Source organism: Cryptomeria japonica, chromosome 3 (assembly GCF_030272615.1).
Source record: "Cryptomeria japonica chromosome 3, Sugi_1.0, whole genome shotgun sequence".
Taxonomy (NCBI): Eukaryota; Viridiplantae; Streptophyta; class Pinopsida; order Cupressales; family Cupressaceae; genus Cryptomeria; species Cryptomeria japonica.
Window position 1 is genome coordinate 620,633,225 of NC_081407.1, and position 19,694 is coordinate 620,652,918.

The following is a 19,694-nucleotide window of genomic DNA, read 5'->3' on the forward strand; positions in this document are numbered from 1 at the left end:
AAATTTACTTTTATCACCTGTCATATGATGTGAATAACCATTGTCTATCACCCATTCTTCTTTCTCTTCAATCTTAGCAACTAAATCTTTCTCCTCAACAATGCATTTTGTAGGATTCATTGTACCAGATCATCTTCCTTGATAGCAATAAATACAAACTCATCTTTTGAATTCCTATTCTTTGATTCTTCATCTGTCACACCTTCATCAGCAACATAGTAGCATCTCTTATGATTTATGTACTTTCAGTAGGGCTTATAGGGATTACATTCTTATCATGCTTCTCATATCTATCATACTTATCAGATCTATCATGTCTTTCATGCTTACCATATCTAGACATTCTCTTAGGGCACCTAGAAGAAAAATGTCCTATCTTATTACAAGAGAAACATTTCAAAGGTAACTTTCCATCATACTTTCTAGCTCCTTTAGGCAATCTCTGAGCAATAAGAACTTCAATCTCATCCAATTCTCTTTCTTGGTCTTCCATCTCTCTCTTCTCTCTTTCATATCTAGATACCCAACATGAAATATCTCTCAGATCATACTTCTGCTTCCCGGATATAAAGGCTTTGAATGCAGTCTCAGATTTTCCATTTGATTCTCCAAATTCGCTCAACCTGACATGCAACAAGATTCCCAACCAACATGTCTCTAGTCACAGTAGTCACACTTCAGATCTCATCAATAGAAGCTACTTTATGCTTATAAGCATGAGACAATGATCTCAACACCTTAGCAACAATCTCATCTTCTTCAAGAGTTCCACCGACACATCTAATATTCATAACAAGCTCATTCACCTTAGCCATAAATAATGTTATATTTTCATCTTCTCCCATCTTCAATACTTCATACTTTCCTTTCAAACTCTACAGCCTAGCAACTTTAACTTGCGCATCTCCTTCATACAAGGTCACCAGCTTATTCCAAATCTCATGTGCAGTCTGCAAGCCCATCACATTAGTCATCTCTAAATCTGTCAAGGCACTTAGGAATGCTTCCTTAGCTCTTATGTTATGTTCAACATCCTTGATCTCAACAATAGTAACCGGTCCATTATGAGGAACATTGTAGACATTCTTTCTGATCTTCCAATACTCATCTCCAAGACATTTCAAGTGAACTTCCATCTAGTCCTTCCAAATAGTATAATTGCTTCAATCAAATCTAGGACTCTCCTTCTTGAACACATAGGCTACCATTCTGTATCTCCTCAAGTGGTCAAGCTTCTTCCGGAGGATCTTTCTCTGATACCAATTGTTAGCAGCAACAACGAAGGAAAACTGAGAGGGAGGGGGTGAATCAATTTTCATCGGATTAAACAAATTAAGCTCAATCTCACATTAATCAACTATAGCAAGAATAAAGATAAACACAATAACACCAACACACATAACACCAATATTTTTGATGTGGAAAACCCGGTTAAGAGAAAAACCACGGTGGGATCCTACCCATAATAAGATGATACTCTGCAGTAGTATGTGTAAATATTACAATGGGAAATGCACATGTATTCAGACACATTGCCTAGAGCTCACTGCTCAAAATAAGATGACCCAAAAGGCTCCAACCCTCAGGGAAGGTTCACTACCTTGCAACAATGATCAGACTACAATCCAAATTACATGAACTGCAAATATAGCATATGCTAATGCCTGATGATAGTTCTAGTTAAGCTCATTTGTTTGTCTTGCACCAATCTTTGCTCAATATACCTTACCAAAGGATGAATTCTCTTATGCACACATACAACACTCTCTGACAATGCAGACACAACATTGACACCCCAAATTACATGACTATACCACCTATTTATACAATTCATCAACCTTGACTATAAGGTCGACAAAACCCTCAACCCTCGATTATAAAATTATATCATACAATACATAAATCAACCACCGGACCAATATAATGACATAGATGACATAACATCGACCTAAATAAAATCTCCAAACACACATCACCACTGAAAATCTCGCTAAGGTCAACCGCAACACGCTACACCACCAAAAATCCGCATAACACGAAAAATATCACCGGATCAGAAAAATCACCAAGAATGCACACAAGGATCAATGCAGACTATTAAGATGAATAGGAAATGATAAAGAAACACCAACAGGCATGTTAGAACCATTTGCAATAGCTGCACCAACACCACTTATTCAAATCTCAACATGTTAACACTCAAGAACACTTGACAACAACAACTCGGATAAGAAAGATAGCTTGCAGAGCACCAAATCACAAACCATCTGAATTGAAGATACAAATGAACATCTGAAACATTCTCCCAAATCCACAACCAAATATATGATCACACCAGAGCACATCGGATCAAATACCAGAACACTGCAAATACTGATCACAAAAGAACAATCTTCATACCATAATCCACAACTCGACCAAATCACCACATAGCATCATGAAATCAATAAAGAATGATATATCTATCTATGTTGCTCTTTGTAAAGCTGCAATCTCGCATTTGTAATAGATGTAAGCTGATTTATACAAGGCATATACATATGACTTATGCAGTTGGAAAGCATAACAATAATAATAAAATGCAAGAGAGAAAGATGTAACTATGATGTTATTAAAAAATGGACAATGTTGTTTTTTCCCCCAAAAATTGGACGCTTTGATTTGTAACAATGGACTAAAATATTTTATAGGGCCTAATTTATATGCTTGTATATGTTTTATACATAGAGTACAGATTTATTAACAATATTTTGATTTATTAAAACATGAATTTAATAGTTAATTTTTGTAACACAGTTTCATTTACATATAAGATGACATTGAAACAAGGGTGTGCCAACCTGAACAAGCACCCTTTAGTTAGGAATGTGCAAAGGTTGCCTTCCTAAACTCTCAACACCTTAGCAACAATCTCATCTTCTTCAAGAGTTCCACCAACACATCTGATATTCATAACAAGCTCATTCACCTTAGCCATAAATAATGTTATATTTTCATCTTTTCCCATCTTCAATACTTCATACTTTCCTTTCAAACTCTGCAGCCTAGCAACTTTAACTTGCGCATCTCCTTCATACAAGGTCACCAGCTTCTTCCAAATCTCATGTGTAGTCTGCAAGCCCATCACATTAGTCATATCTAAATCTATCAAGGCACTTAGGAATGCTTCCTTAGCTCTTATGTTATGTTCAACATCCTTGATCTCAACAACAATAACCGGTCCATTATGAGGAACATTGTAGACATTCTTTCTGATCTTCCAATACTCATCTCCAAGACATTTCAAGTGAACTTCCATCTAGTCCTTCCAAATAATATAATAGCTTCAATCAAATCTAGGAATATCCTTCTTGAACACATAGGCTACCATTCTGGATCTCCTCAAGCGGTCAAGCTTCTTCCAAAGGATCTTGCTCTGATACCAATTGTTAGCAGCAAAAATGAAGGAAAACTGAGAAGGGGGGTGAATCAATTTTCACCGGATTAAACAAATTAAGCTCAATCTCACATTTAATCAACTATAGCAAGAATAAAGATAAACACAATAACACCAACACACATAACACCAATATTTTTGATGTGGAAAACCCGGTTAAGAGAAAAACCACGGTAGGATCCTACCCATAATAAGATGATACTCTGCAATAGTATGTGTAAATATTACAATGGGAAATGCACATGCATTCAGACACATTGCCTAGAGCTTACTGCTCAAAATAAGATGACCCAAAAGGCTCCAACCCTCAGGGAAGGTTCACTACATTACAATAATGATCAGACTACAATCTAGATTACATGAACTGCAAATATAGCATCTGCTAATGCCTGATGATAGTTCTAGTTAAGCTCATTTGTCTGCCCTGCACCAATCTTTGCTCAATATACCTTACCGAAGGATGAATTCTCTTATGCACACATACAACACTCTCTGATAATGCAGACACAACATTGACACCCCAAATTACATGACTATACCACCTATTTATACAATTCATCAACCTTGACTATAAGGTTGACAAAACCCTCAACCCTCGATTATAAAATGATATCATACGATACATAAATCAACCATCAGACCAATATAATGACATAGATGACATAACATCGACCCAAATAAAATCTCCAAACACACACCACCACCGAAAATCTCGCTAAGGTCAACCGCAACATGCTACACCACCAAAAATCCGCATAACACGAAAAATATCACCGGATCAGAAAAATCACCAAGAATGCACACAAGGATCAATGAAGACTATTAAGATGAATAGGAAATGATAAAGAAACACCAACAGGCATGTTAGAACCATTTGAAATAGCTGCACCAACACCACTTATTCAAATTTCAACACGTTAACACTCAAGAACACTTGACAACAACAACTCGGATAAGAAAGATAACTTGCAGAGCACCAAATCACAAACCATCTGAATTGAAGATACACATGAACATCTGAAACATTCTCCCAAATCCACAACCAAATATATGATCACACCAGAGCACATCGGATCAAATACTAGAACACTGCAAATACTGATCACAGAAGAACAATCTTCATACCATAATCCACAACTCGACCAAATCACCACATAGCATCATGAAATCAATAAAGAATGATATATCTATCTATGTTGCTCTTTATAAAACTGCAATCTCGCATTTGCAATAGATGTAAGCTGATTTATACAAGGCATATACATATGACTTATGCAGTTGGAAAGCATAACAATAATAATAAAATGTAAGAGAGAAAGATGTAACTATGATGTTATTAAAAAATGGACAATGTTGTTTTTTCCCCCAAAAATTGGACGCTTTGATTTGTAACAATGGACTAAAATATTTTATAAGGCCTAATTTATATGCTTGTATATGTTTTATACATAGAGTACAGATTTATTAACAATATTTTGATTTATTAAAACATGAATTTAATAGTTAATTTTTGTAACACAGTTTCATTTACATATAAGATGACATTGAAACAAGGGTGTGCCAACCTGAACAAGCACCCTTTAGTTAGGAATGTGCAAAGGTTGCCTTCCTAAACTCTAAATTTTGCAGAGTATATTAATAGAAAATATAGGAGAATTTGTAATGAAAATTAAAATGACCTAGGGTCTTTCCTCTTATAAAATCATTTGAGTGTGGAAAATGAATGCATTGAAACATGGTTATTGATTTTAAAATTTAAATATATGTGGGAAAGAATTAGACATTTTCGATTTGCAATTGCCATTTATGTCTTATTAATAAGGTGGCTTGAATGAATTTGGTTTTATATTCAGAAATGAGACTTCTTCTTAAACAAAAAGTATAACCAATATTATTTGTAATTGAAGCATAAATATGTTTGTCAATAAAAAACCATAAACGTACATGGTCTGAAAGGCTTAAGATTGCAATGCAACATATAGAGTCGTGATGGATATATACTAACAATTTCACCTTGGTGTGCAATGGATAGGTTGAAGAGGTGTGGAAGGTCAATTAGGGGAAAATTTGGTCAAATTTTTGCATAAATTTGTGTAGTGCATGAGATCAATTGGTAGGCCATTTGGAAAATGATGTTGTTTGTGCAACAAAGGTCTCAATGGAGAAGTGATAGCCTCAAATATACTTTGCATATGCTTACAAGTATCCAATCATAATTGAAACAAAACCTTTCAATTATGAAGATAATCAAGTTCCATTACCAATAAGCTCATGTTATGTTTATAATCGAGTCAAAGGGAGGTAGAGGTAGAGGTAGAGATAGGGATAGGGATAAAAAGAGTGATAGATATAGGGGGAAGAGAAAGAGAGATGGGTAAAGAGATATAGATAGAGAAGATTGAGATATAAATACAGATAGAGATGAATTTGGAGAAAAGGGAAGATATATGGAGAGATTAGGAGAGAGAAGATATATGATTAGATGGGTATGGAAGCTAAAAAAATAGAAAGAGAGAGAGGGAGAGATATAAAGATAAAGAAAGATGTAGGAAGTGATATAGATGTATAGATGAAAGAAGAAATATGGAGAGATAGAGATGAAGAGGAAAACATATATGAATATAGAGGTCTAGTGAGAGAGAGAGAGAGAGGGGGGGGGGGAGAGATAAAGAAACAAGGAGTTCATGTGTGTGTATGAGTTAGAGAGAGAGAGGAGAAGTATAAAGATATGATGGGGAGATAAGGAGAGATGGCGATAGAAAGAGGGAGAGAGAGAGAGAAATAGGGATAAAAAGAGGTAGATATAGGAATATAAAGGAGAGACAAAGTAGACATTACTTGTGAAATATGTGAGAGAGAGAGAGAGAGAGAGAGAGAGAGAGAGAGAGAGAGAGAGAGAGAGAGAGAGAGAGAGAGAGAGAGAGAGAGAGACCTTGTGTTTGTGTGAGTGAGAGAGAGATAGAGATAGAGACATGGAGGAAGTAACAAGGAATGTGTGTGGTGAGATAGATATATAGAGGGAGAAAGACATATATAAATAGATAGATAGGGGGAGAGAGGTAGATAAATAAAGAGAAGATAGATGAGTAATAGATAGATATAAAAAGAGGGAGCCATAGGAGAGAGGAAAATAGGGAGAGGGGGATAAAAGGAGGTAGATATAGAGATAGATATAGTGGGAAGGATAGAGGGGGGAGAGAGATACATGGAGAGTTAAGGAGACATAAATATGGGAAAGAGATAGAGATGTAGATAATATTCAAATGGCATGCTATCCTAAGCACAACTCCCCAAGGACACATGATATCTTTAAATTATTCGCATGAAACAAGTAATCAAAAGTTAGTTTCTCTCTCTTGATCTCTTGCTCTACACTTTTAATTTAGATTTTAAGTTAAAATTTATTTTATTATATAAATAAAAATAGAAAATTCAAGATAATTATTCCATTAAATTAAAATTTAATAAGACAAATATTTCTAAATTAATTTGATTCTATTATCTTTTAATTATTATTTATAACTCCATAAGTAGACAAAAATAATATATTTTTTTAACTCAATAAAAATTAAACCTTAAAAGAAGAAGAAGATGATGATTAGAATAAATTAACAAAAAACAAGATAGACTATCATAATAACAGATGAAATTAGAATATATTCGTATTCAAAAACAAGATAGAAATAAAAGATAATTTTTTGATTCATAATATAATTATTCTATAATAATTAAAATTTTGTTAAGACAAAAATAATCAATTAAATCGATTTTAATAAATCTTAATTATTATTAGTAATTTCGTAAAAAAGGGTAAATAGTTAAAATAAATTTTAAATTAGTTCTTAAAAGGAAGTTTTTTAAAATAATTTTTTTTTAATTTTATTTTTGATTTTTGATTTAAAAAAAAAAGATAGAATCTAATAAAATAAGATAATATTAAAAGATATTCTTATCAAAAGAAGAAAATAGTAAAGATATATTTTTCTTTTTATGCACATTCTTTTTATAATAAATAATATTAAAATATATTTTCTTAGTTTTTTTATCATAATTTTTATTAAAATTAATATAGATATAAACATATGATTGAGATCAATTCAATTGTCTCGCATCTTTCTAATTGATTCTAAATTAATTGGTCTTGGAAAGTAGGTTGCACATTTCATATATGTAATGCCTTCAACATAATAAACAAAATCTTAAAACCCTATATAAACAAGCATATGCACAAGATACATATTTATCTGTGTACATATATGCATATACACATGTACATGTACACACACTCGTACATGCACACACACACACACACATACATACACACACATATGTGTATATATGCACATTTGTATATATACACACATGTATATAAATGCATGCGTGTATATACATATACACACACACACATATATATATGTATATGTATATATACATACACACACACATATATATGTATATGTATATATACATACACACACACATATATATGTATATGTATATATACATACACACACACATATATATGTATATGTATATATACATACACACACATATATTTGATGAATATAAATAGGGGTTTGAGAAAAAAACCACAAAAATGTATATTTGTTTGATAGTCTCTACAATTATCTCACTCATTAAAGACATGGAGTACATGGCAACATAACCCTATATAGTAATTTGGAATCAGTAGGGTTACACAAAAACCTTATAAAATTGTTGTTTTTATTTCACAATTGTTGAAAACACATCAAAGTGTAATGAAACCCTACACAACATCCATACAATGATTACAAATTGATAAGATAAGTGGAGGAAAACAAATTAACAAATATCATTGTTTGCAAAATGTAAGGAGAAATGCTAGGTTGATGTTCCCTAAAACCTGAAGAGCATGCATGATGTGTAATTATGAAACCGATCAAAAGATAGGGACAATAACCTTATACCCAAAAAAATTGTAAATATTTCACAACACTAAAATTATTTTGCAGTATAATGAAACCCTACATGACATCCATATAGTGATGTGAAATTGACAAGATAAGTAGAGGGAAATAGATTAACTAATATCATTGTCGGCAAAATATAAGAATAAATGACAGGTTGACATTTCCCGAAACCTAGAGAGAAAGCATGATGTGTAAACCTTAAACCGGTCAAAAAATTGGGACAATAACCCTATACCCAAAAAAATCATAATGATTTCATAATCGATGAAATTATTTTATAATATAATGAAACCCTACACGACCATCCATATAGTGATGCAAAATTGACAAGATAAGTGGAGGGAAATAGATTAATTCATATCATTGTCTACAAAATGTAAGGATAAATGATAGGTTGACGTTTCTTGAAACCTAGAGAGCATGCATGATATGTAATTGAAACCAATCAAAAAATTGGTACAATAATCCTATACCTATTAAATTTCATGATTATAAATTAGAGATTCATTATAAAACCACACAATGTTCTATTTATTTCATAGTCTATGTAATAATTTCATAGTATAAAGTGAAATAATTCATTTTAACGAAACCCTTGACGCAAGCCAGACAAATGATGAAAAAAGACAACAAACTGCAAGGATTGACATGTCAACATTACTTGGAAACTGTCCCTATAGGACAACATGAAGACAAGCGCGAAGACAACGTGCAACGAGTGGAGATGAGTGTAGGAAGTAGTCATGAGGAAAGTATTCCCCAAGTTGTCTATGAATAATGGAAAAAGAGGCACAAAGATTCCCTTTCACCGATTCCATTCTAAATACACACACATGGTGATGGCGGACCAAAATGATGGTGGCCAATATTTATTTGCCCTCCCCAAAAAACATTAATGTTTATTAGGTGAGCGACCTCACATGTTTTAGAAATTTGAATTAGGGATTTTTTTTTTTTTTTGTAACATCAAAGGCATATTACACTCACATAATGGATGCACACATGTGTTAATAAAAACTAGAAGCATTAAATTTGGCGTGTTTGTGACACTTAAAATGAATGAAAAGTTTAAAAAATATTTTATTTATTTTCTCCTGTTAACTACCACTCACCCTGAGTTTAACTATTAAACAATTTTGTCTATCTCTTTCACATAATAGATGCACAAATATGTGTTAATAAAAACCATAAGCATTAAATTCGATGTGTTTGTGACACTTAAATGTGCAATGAAAAGTAAAAAAAAATATTTTATTTTTTTTCTACTCTCAGCTACTACTAAGTTTGAGTTTAACTATTAATCAATTTTGTTTATCTCCATCATACTAAGAGTTAACTTTGTAATTATGCCAATCTAATATTATAATAACAATAATATAGAGATATAATTTTTTTTGTTCTGGTGAAGAGTTTAATAGAAATATAAAAATAAAATAAAAATAGTAATATCTTAATAATAATTTAATATTGATTACAATATCATAATATAATTTAATATTAATTACAATATAATAATATAATTATTTTTTATGTGATATAATGAACAAATACAATATCTTTCAGTGTACATTGCCTATATTTCTCTAAAGATAGGTATACTAGTAAGTAGTAATGGGTTATATTTAATTGCCCTCCCCAATAAACATTAATGTTTATTACGAGAGCGACCTCACATGTTTTAGAACTTTGAATTAGTTTTTTTTCAAGTAGTAATGGGTTTTTTTTTGGTTGTCTAAGCAAACGGGTAATGGTGCAATAGTGGTCATGTTTTGGGCAACACTTTAAAATGATCACTTTTTGACCCTTACATGTATGATGGATTGCACAACATTCATCGTTACTACCTAAATGCTAGAACAATAAGTGTAAGTAGTTAACTTGGATACAAAGACAACCAAAATAAATAATTAAAATCCGATGTAATATTTAAGATTGTTGGATATGCTATAACAAGTGCAACCTCGTGTCCCCCTAAACCCATCTCTGTTCAACCTGCCCCTCCATCCAGGGCCCCCCTGCTGGTTCTAAAAAAGGTCTTAAAAAGACCTCAAAAAAGCCTATTACGCCTTGTTAATCCCCTAAACCCATCTCTATTACTTCCATAGGGCCCTGTGTCCCCCTAAACCCATCTCTGTTCAACCTGCTCCCTCCATCCAGGTCCCCCCTGCTGGTTCTAAAAAAGGTCTCAAAAAGATCTCGAAATAACCTATTACGCCTTGTCAATCCCCTGACCACGCCCCTCTCATTTCCCCCAAAATTGGGGAGAAAAACAAAGGCAACCCTTTCGTTGCTAAACCCACCTCCAAGAAACCCAGGAAAGATCCTAAAATCCTGTTAGTCGAGTCTGACGCAGAGGATAATGTGACCCCGCAAAGATCCCACAGGTTTGCTGGCAAAACTCAGATGAAACAAATTATTGTTAGAAAGAACTATGTTAAAGAGGAGGAGGAAGATTCTGAGAAGGTTGAAAGTGATAAGGTTGAGGATGAGATGGAGGATACGGAAGGCTCAGATTCCTCTAAGCTGGGTACTAAGGCCCCTGACTCTGAGATAAACAAGGATGATAATAAGACCGCCTCCCCTTATTCTAACACTTCCCCCCCGCATATCTCTGATGAGGATGGAAGAAAGTCTGAGGGCGAGCAGACTGCTGCTGAAGGTGGGGAGAAGGAGGAGGTGGTGCAGTGTGCGGGTTGTAATGCTATTTCCGAGGACCTAAATGGTGTGAAGAAGAAGCTGGATTATCTGGAGTCCCATGTCGACAAAATTGGGAAATTCGCCATAAAGGTCATGCACTCCTCGACTACTTCAATGTGCCTGTTGCACCAGGAGAAATTGGATTAGGGTGGGCTGGAAGGCGACACCACGAAGGAACTATTTGAGTTCCTAAAAAAAGATTGGACTGGGTTCATGCTCTCACAACACTTGGGAGCTGGAAAACATGTTTAATGGTGGAAGCTATTCTTTTTTGTTATAGTTTTATTTTCTGGATCGACTGGATCCCTTTTAAGTTTAAAACTCTTGCTACTTTCCTCAGTTATTCTACTATGAACAATATGCTGTTTATTTGTTGTTTAAGGTGCTATTTGGACGAGATTGGTTTCAATCTTGGGTTATCCAATAGCTATAGGCGGTTTTTGTTTTTTATGTTTAAGATAGGGATTGACTGACTGCTGTTTGGCAGCTGTGAGTGTGCTGGTTTAGCTCTCTTTTGAGGCTTGCTGTTTTTCCAGGTCAGCCCCCGTGTTTTGACTGCTTTATTATCAAAAACAAGTGCGAGTGCTCTTCCCCTAATATTAAACTTTCAACAAAATCACACAATCTAAAATACTCATTATTATTATTATTATTATAATATATATGGAATAACCGACGAAAGCAAGTGGAAAAAAGAGAAGTTAAACGTGCAACGTATGCGATGTTGCCATTATTATTATTTTAGCTAGTCAAATCGAATTCAAAATTTAATTTTCACATTTCAATATTTAAGTTAGTGAGTCAAATCAAATTCAACAATGTCACATTCTCATCTAAGTATATGCAATGAGGAATTTTTTTTGTTCCGCTTTGTTGGGGAGGAAAATGGTATTAAATCTTCGTGGTCTTAGACTAAGTTTGATATAATCCAAGCTCATTTGTTTTACTGGTCAGTATAAATAAATAAATAATCAGAAAACCGTGGGAGATACACATTTCCCTCCTTGCGAGAAGCTTCATTTTAACCCCGCCAAAGCAGATTTTTGTAAGAAACAATTTTTCTGTTTTCAGTTGAATAGCTGTAGAATCTGTGGATAAAGCTTAAGAACCCTAATTGTAGTGTAAAAGGGGATACAATCAGGATGCCCTGTTGCACGGGGTCTGTTGTAGGCTCAGGATCATATGCATTTCCTAAACCACGCCATTTCGGCTATGTAATGGCTCGGTTCAACACCAGGGATGCTAAGCAGCTGAGGTTTTCAAGAAATATGGGAATATACGGACATATCTCGTTGGAGGATTACCCGTATTTAACGAGAGCTATGCACATTGAGGACGGAGGACATCTGGGAAATGGTTTCAGGATTGGCATTGAAGATTCTTTGCATGGCCATTCTAATTTTATAAATGATCTAGTGCCCTCGGATCGGGGTGAAAATGGATTGCTCATGCCTGCCCCGCGTACTCGCACTAATTTGCTTAAAGTGGCGGTGGATGTTGATGAAGGTGTGTTTCCCTCTTCGAAATTGCCTTGATCTTCATCTTAGTTTGCAAAGTTAATTAGGAAGAAAATGCAGTTCAGATTATTGTTCTTTCTTCTGGCTGTTGATTTTAGTAAAAGTATCTCTGGCAAGATGGACTGAAACAACATTCTCAAACCAGCTCCTCAGGCACTTCAGAAACATGCATGTTTATGTTAATATTGCTTGAACATTCATAGATTACTCTTTTTTTAACAGAGCATGTAAAAAAAGAGAAAAAAGTAGTCGATGGATGCCTCAAAATTAAATTAGCTGAAGTTTGAACATCTCAGGAACAAGAAAAAACTTAGTCTATGGATGCCCATGAAATTAAAAGAATTATGCCAATTTTATTTAGATGGCTACTTAGGAGTTATAATGTTTTTTAACTTTTTTTTCCTCACATTTCATTACTGTTTTGACCTCTGGAAGCTGTCCCATGCAGGGGGCTTGAGGATCTATCATCATGAAGTCCCATGTTATTAGCGAAAAACTGTTAAATGATAAATTAAAATCTTTCCTGGAAAATGGGGGACCCTATATTTTAGATCTCAGGTTTTCAACAGATGCATGTTCAGTGGGGCCTGGAAATTTTCCCATCAACTTGGGTCTTTTTAATTTATATGGTTTCATTAGAAGGCACCTTGTGGATTTTGGGTAAATTTGTAGATAATAAATTTCTTTCTATGATGTTGGGGTGCAGTTTTGCAATTTTAAAACAAATCATGGGACCACCAACTTCTTAAATATTCTTAGCTCAAATATTTATCATTAATTGCCCCTATAAAATTTATGGAACCTTCAATAAAAGCAGTGATCAACACCAAAAAAAACCAGCTAACCTATAGCAACTTTTGACCCAGGCTTCCTAATCAAAGCTAAACCCAAATTTCTCCAAAATCCGATCCAGGAAGTACCAATTAATTTGGCCACATGCTTTTTGAAAAGCTCAGCTTGAGGAGCATACCTTTTCTCTTATTGGCTTGTAAAGAGTGAATCGGCTCATGAATAGAATCAATCTCCTCAGTGACTTGTTTCCATTTCACAAATCCCAATTGCTCCTCAGATATAGTAGTAGGCATAAGAAATTTATATATATTAGCTATCACTTTGGAAATGACTTTATAGACAATATTGCACAAGGTAATAGGCCTAAAATCTTCACGCTTAAGAGCTTCTTTTTCCCAAGAATGAGTGATAAAAATAGAAGCAGGGGCTTTCAAGATAGAATTAAGACTTCTTAGACTCTTAAACAATTTCCTAGAGCTCATCCCCCAGAAGATCCCAGAATCTTTGGAAAAAGAGATCCGAATGACCATCAGGTCCAGAAGCACGGTTCCCAACTATATCAGAGAGAGCAACTTGAACTTCTTCTTAAGAGACATCTTGCATGAACATCTCTTTCTCCGTATGATTAATGAGAGAGGGGATCAGGCCTAGGAAGAGTTTTTACTTTTCAGCTCTTTCATTATTTTCGGAAAGCATTTTCAGCTAGAAGGAGACTAAGAAGGTCTTGAGAATCTAAGGATCGTCAGTGATGCTACCATCCTCCATCTTGATCTTGGAAATGTAGTTTCTTTTTCTTCCTTATTTTACAAGCCAAATGAAAAAAAATACATTATTCCAGTTTTCCTACTAGAGCCATTTAATTTTAGATTTCTGCTTCCAGAAAATCTTCTCATATCCATATATCATCTAGCTGGGTAGAGCTATTTTTTCTTCTATGAGGGAATCCAGATTGCCATTTCTAGGAGAAGATATTGAATCTCAGACTTCTATTCTCCAAATTTGTCTTTTTTTGAGACAAAATTTTGAAATCCTAGCGATTCCATTTCTCGAGTCTAATTTTGGGAGCTTTCAACTTTTTATTGAAGGCATACATTCTCATCCCATAATGATCATGCTGGTTCTTCCATAAAGTAGTAACCACTTGATCAAAATGTGGGTGAACCAACCACATTTTCTCTAGTCTGAAAGGAATTCTTCTGTTAAAATTATCAGTACCAATGGTCTAAGAAATTGGTCACAATCGGGGCTTACTTCTGATAGGAATTCAATTTAAAAAATAAATTTATTGTCCAACCATGTAGTAGAAGCCAAGAATCTATCAATCTTGTCTAGGATTTGTTCTCTTCCTTTCCTTTTGTTTGTCTAGGTGAATCAACCCTTAGGTCAAATATCTCCGAGGGCAACATAATATTGGCAAATAGAGAAATTGTCATTGTCAGGAGGAGATAGGAAGATTCCCTGCTTTTCAGAGGACTCCAGTCTAGCACTGGAATCCCTTGGTACAATCCATCTTGTTGCTATGCCCACTCCCATAATGTCTTTGATTTGGCCCCTACAATGATCCTCCTCAAGGTTTGACTATGGGCCATTAACATTAATGAATAAAAAGTACATGTTAGATCCAAGAACTCAAACTGAATCAGCAAGCCCAAAATTGGTCAAGATTCCCAGTTGCTGCGTGGGAACAATTGTTCTACATGGAAGATCAAACTCAAAACTCAACTTGAGTTTGAAGAATTTTGGGATGCGGTGAGTGGCACCACAACACACCACAAGATAGATGCTGATGAGTAGAAGAAATTTGATCAAGCCGACAAAAAGGCAAAATTGTTCATTTTGTTCAATGTGTCTAATGACGTTCAGCCTTTCATCCGAGAAGCCTTTCATCCGAGACTCGTCCATAGCCAAAGATATGTGAGACAAGCTCAAGATGATGTACGAGGCAAAGAATCAGAATCAGATCCCGAATTTTGCAGAGTCAGTCACATGACTTGAAGATGAAGAATGGAGAACAATTAGGATCCTTTCTCAAAAGGATTGCAGAGTTGAGAGCCTCGCTACAAGCATTGGGGGAAACAGTTGACGATGTAGTTTTAGTGCCTATTGTTGTGCAGGCACTACTGTCCATATACAAGGTGTTTGTGACAACTTTAAATGTCACAGAGACGACACTTAGTTTTGAGAAGCTGGTAAATCTCCTTCAAAAGGAAGATTCTTTAAAAAATATTCCGAGTGAGGAGGAACATGCCATGACTACACGTCATAAAGACAAGAAGCCTATGCAACAATTCAATAGACCTTCCAAATTTGGTAACTCATCCAGACCTTTGAAGAAGTGTCCATTATATGAAAGAGTTGGACATGATGTGCAAAATTATTGGTATAACTCCTTCAACAAAGGATCATCCAACAAACCACCTCCAAAGAAGCCATTTCAAAGTGGCAAACCACAATGGGAGCAGAAGAACAAACAAAAGCAACAAAGCAATGTTTCTGAAGCAGATGATTCTCCGGACAAGGAATACATGCGTTCAGCCCACACTTCAGAAGATGGATCACAATCCACCTCAATATGGTATGTGAACTCAAATTCTCAAAGCACATGACTGGGCAAGAGTGGTTTCTCACATTGAAACCCCATCATGGTACAGTCACTCTTGGAGATGATACCACCCATTAAATCAAAGGTATTGGTGACATCTCTTTGCAGTTTGGCATAAATCGTTGTAGGCTTACTAATCTCTTGTATGTGCCAGGACTTAACAATATAATGATCTTTCTATGCTTTGGCATTGTAGATTTGGTCATTTGAGCACTTGTTACTTGCTCACACTTAGTAAGAAAAGGATAGTCAAAGGGCTTGTTGGTGTAAATTATTCCTCATAATTACACCTTACTTAAGTTGACTTAGGATAATGCATCTTATAGTAGTATGGATATGAGATACTCAGGGAAGTGTGCACATAGGGATGATGTATGTAGGAGAAATTCCACCTTTTGTGGTTTTATCTTGCTGTTACATTTCGCCTTCAGTGGGTGATCCACCTCATGTGGAATATTTTATTATTTCTCCTATCTACCCCTACCTACCCTTGTTTCTCATTGAGCCACATGTCATGATTGTGTGCTCACATATCCATATGGCCTTGCCTTTATAAGCAGACTCATCTACATTGTATGTAATTTTTGATGATCTAGTTGATCAGTGTTTTGCTCTTGATTAGAATACAGTTATTCTTATCAAATCTATTGTCTCTCCTTTTGTGCTATTCAATGTGCTCTTGATCTTGGCTATCTTCAACAAATTCTTACATGGTATCAGAGCCATTAGGGCTTCATTGAGTAGTCTTTTTGAGACGTTTTGGAGGGCTTCATTTTCGGATCTGGGGAGCTGCACATTTTGGGGGCATCCTACAACGATTTCGACCTCACTGTTGCGTTCGGGAGGCCGTTTCCATGAATTTCGAATATAAATTTGCCTATATTTGATGAAAATCAGATTTGGGGCCTTGGAGGAAAAATTTGCCCAATTAGGGCCGTATGGTATGAATTTATTAAAAAAAAATATAAAATTTCCGTGAATATTTTTATTTTCAATTATTTAATTTCGCAGAATTTTCTTGTGTATGTAAAAGTTTTATTTATTGAAAAGTTTAAAAAAAAAATCAAAAAATTATATTGTTTGAAGGGGGTCCCGTGACCACCCCCCCTCTTGTACTTTGTCGACATCATTTTGCAGGGCACATTTGATTTTGGGCCCCACCGCCCACACTCCTCTCGGGGCCTTCATTTTTCCCGACCGACAATTCTTTTCCGACACGCTCCCCCGCCTTGCCCGATGCCACCAGTTCCTCCTGCTGTTGCCGCCAATCTTTCTCCGGCCATTGCTGCTTAGTTTCGGCAGCCTTCACACTCGCGCCAGCCGTCGTTTCTCTTGCTCCAACCGCCCTCTCTTCGAAACTCGCCAACACCCGTCCTCCCACTGGTGCCCGATCACCCACGACTGCTCCTTTCTTGGCGCCTAGCTTCTACTTCTGCCCACTGGGCCTCTTTGTTGGCCGCCTTCGACGAGTCTTTGGTTTCAGCAGTCGGGCTCCTTTCAGCCGCTTTCCTCGCCCACCTTAGCAATCCCAGTAGGTTGCCACGTCATTTGACATGAAGGCTGACACGTTAATGCCATGCTCTCTAGCCGTACGGACATGATAACATACAACACTGCCACGTGGATTCCGTACACACAGTCAGCGAGTACAGTTAGACTGCCAACACAAGTCCAGTCAGCATACGATCAACACGTCACTCATCCACGTCATTTTGCCGTACTATCCATACAACACGTGTCGTTTAGTGATTGGTCCACATCATCGAATCCGTATGATACAGATGTCCATGTAGGCGGAGAGGCGAAGTCTTTGTGACGACTGGATGAGCATCAAATAAAATGTTGACGTTAGCACTGCATCAGCCTATTTTTGAAAATTTATCAGCCCCCTCTCATTGAGCTTTTTGATTTTGCAGTCCGATTTCAAGAGCTCATAACTTGCTCATTTTAGCTCCTTTTTTGGTGCAATTTTTTTTTGATTTGGGCTAATTTTTCGTGCTCTTCGCAGTGGTGGTGGAATTTTCTGATTTTGATGGACAAGTTTTTCACAATTTTCAGTTTTTTCATGACTGTACCTGTCCAATCCTCAATTTTGCAACTTCAGAGGCTTCGTTCGGGGTCATACGACCTCCTTTTTAGGTGCTGTTTTTTTTAAAGTGCATAATTTTTCATCTACTTTCATAATCAGCTATCAGCTATCAGTTTGCAGTGATTGAGTAGAAATTGTACTTTCAATACTTGGTCAATTCTGGCCTATTTGGTACTTGTATTTTGCTTGGATCTCAATTTAGATCACTTGCGGTATTTGTTCGGGTCTTTTATAGCCTATTTAAGGCAGTTGTAAAGTTGAAATCAGAAGTCCACTTTGCCATTCTTTGCAAGTGGCCCATTGTACACGCACTAAGTATAAAGTGCCAAATCATCATTTTTGGGGGGGTTTCTTGATTGAGTAATTGGGGGGGGGGGTGTCTTGTGTGATTGTGCCTCTCTTTTTTTAGTGCTCTTTCATTTTGTTGCTATGGGTTCTCCTAAATTTCCACTTTTAACTCCAAATAACTATGCTTCTTGGAAAATTGATGTGTGGAGTAAGCTACTGGAAAAAGGATTAACTCACTATATTGATGGAACTATAACTGCATCGGTTGATCCTAAAGCTGATCCTAATGCTCACATGGAATGGCTCACTAAAAACATTATGGCTATTGGCACATTGAGGAAATACATATCAAAGGATCTCATCTTTCATATTGACAAGTGTAAAAGAGTTAAGGAAACATGGGATGTCTTGGGAAAATTCTATGGACAAATTGATGAAATTAGAGGCTATCAACTTGATAATGATCTCACCATGTTGGATCCCAAGAATTTTGATACAATCCAAGTTTATGTTACCAGGGCAAATGAGCTAAGAGCACAACTGAAGGATTGTGGCATTGATAAGGATGCATAGTTGGTCTACAACCTTTTGGGAAGGCTTCCATCAGAGTATGCAACATTTGTTTCTAGCTTTCAAACTCATCGCTTGACAATGGGTAGCTCCTTCACTATGCCTACATTTGATTCATTCACAAAAATGTGGATGCTGGAGCAATCTAAGTTGATGAGCATGGGGTTTCTCAAATCTTCAAAGTCACAAGCTTTGGTGGCTAATAAAGGTAATCAAGAGAATCAAGGAAGCAATTCCAACAAGAAGCAGAAGCAGTTCAAGCCTAAGACACAACAAGATGGAGCACAATCTTTCTCTCCACAACAAGGTGATTCTACATCCTCACCTAAGGGAAAATCATATAAGGAGAGGTTTTGTTCTTATTGCAAGAAAAGTGGTCATGATGAGCATCGTTGCCACACTAAGCAAATTGATGAGTTTTATTAACATCCTCAAGAAGAACAACATTGATTTGCCATCCACTTATAAGAAGAAGGATTCATCTCCTTCCCCTTCCTTGCAGTCAAAAGGTAAGGGACAAGCTCTTTGTGCTACTACAAGTCATGACTTAGGGAGATGGCTTCTAGATTTAGGGGTTTCTCATCTTATGGCATCTTCGTAGTCTATGTTCTCTTCATTTGAGCCTTGTCACATGCCACCTATTTTGATGGGCAATTATACATACATGAATGTGATTGGGAAAGGATCTATTGCCATTGGGGATAACTCCTTCAATGATGTGTTGTGTGTACCCCATTTGACAAACAATCTT

The 19,694-nt window shown here is 35.8% G+C and overlaps 1 protein-coding gene across 1 annotated transcript in view; it reads left to right on the forward strand.

Moving 5' to 3' along the window:
• Positions 1-11,923: 11,923 nt before the first annotated feature.
• The window catches only part of LOC131060117 (uncharacterized), a 48,763-nt gene continuing 40,992 nt past the window's right edge, over positions 11,924-19,694 (forward strand). The window contains exon 1 of the mRNA XM_057993222.2: positions 11,924-12,591. Coding sequence (XP_057849205.2) covers positions 12,228-12,591 — 364 coding nt within the window. The 5' untranslated portion in view covers positions 11,924-12,227. The remainder of the gene's footprint in view (positions 12,592-19,694) is intronic.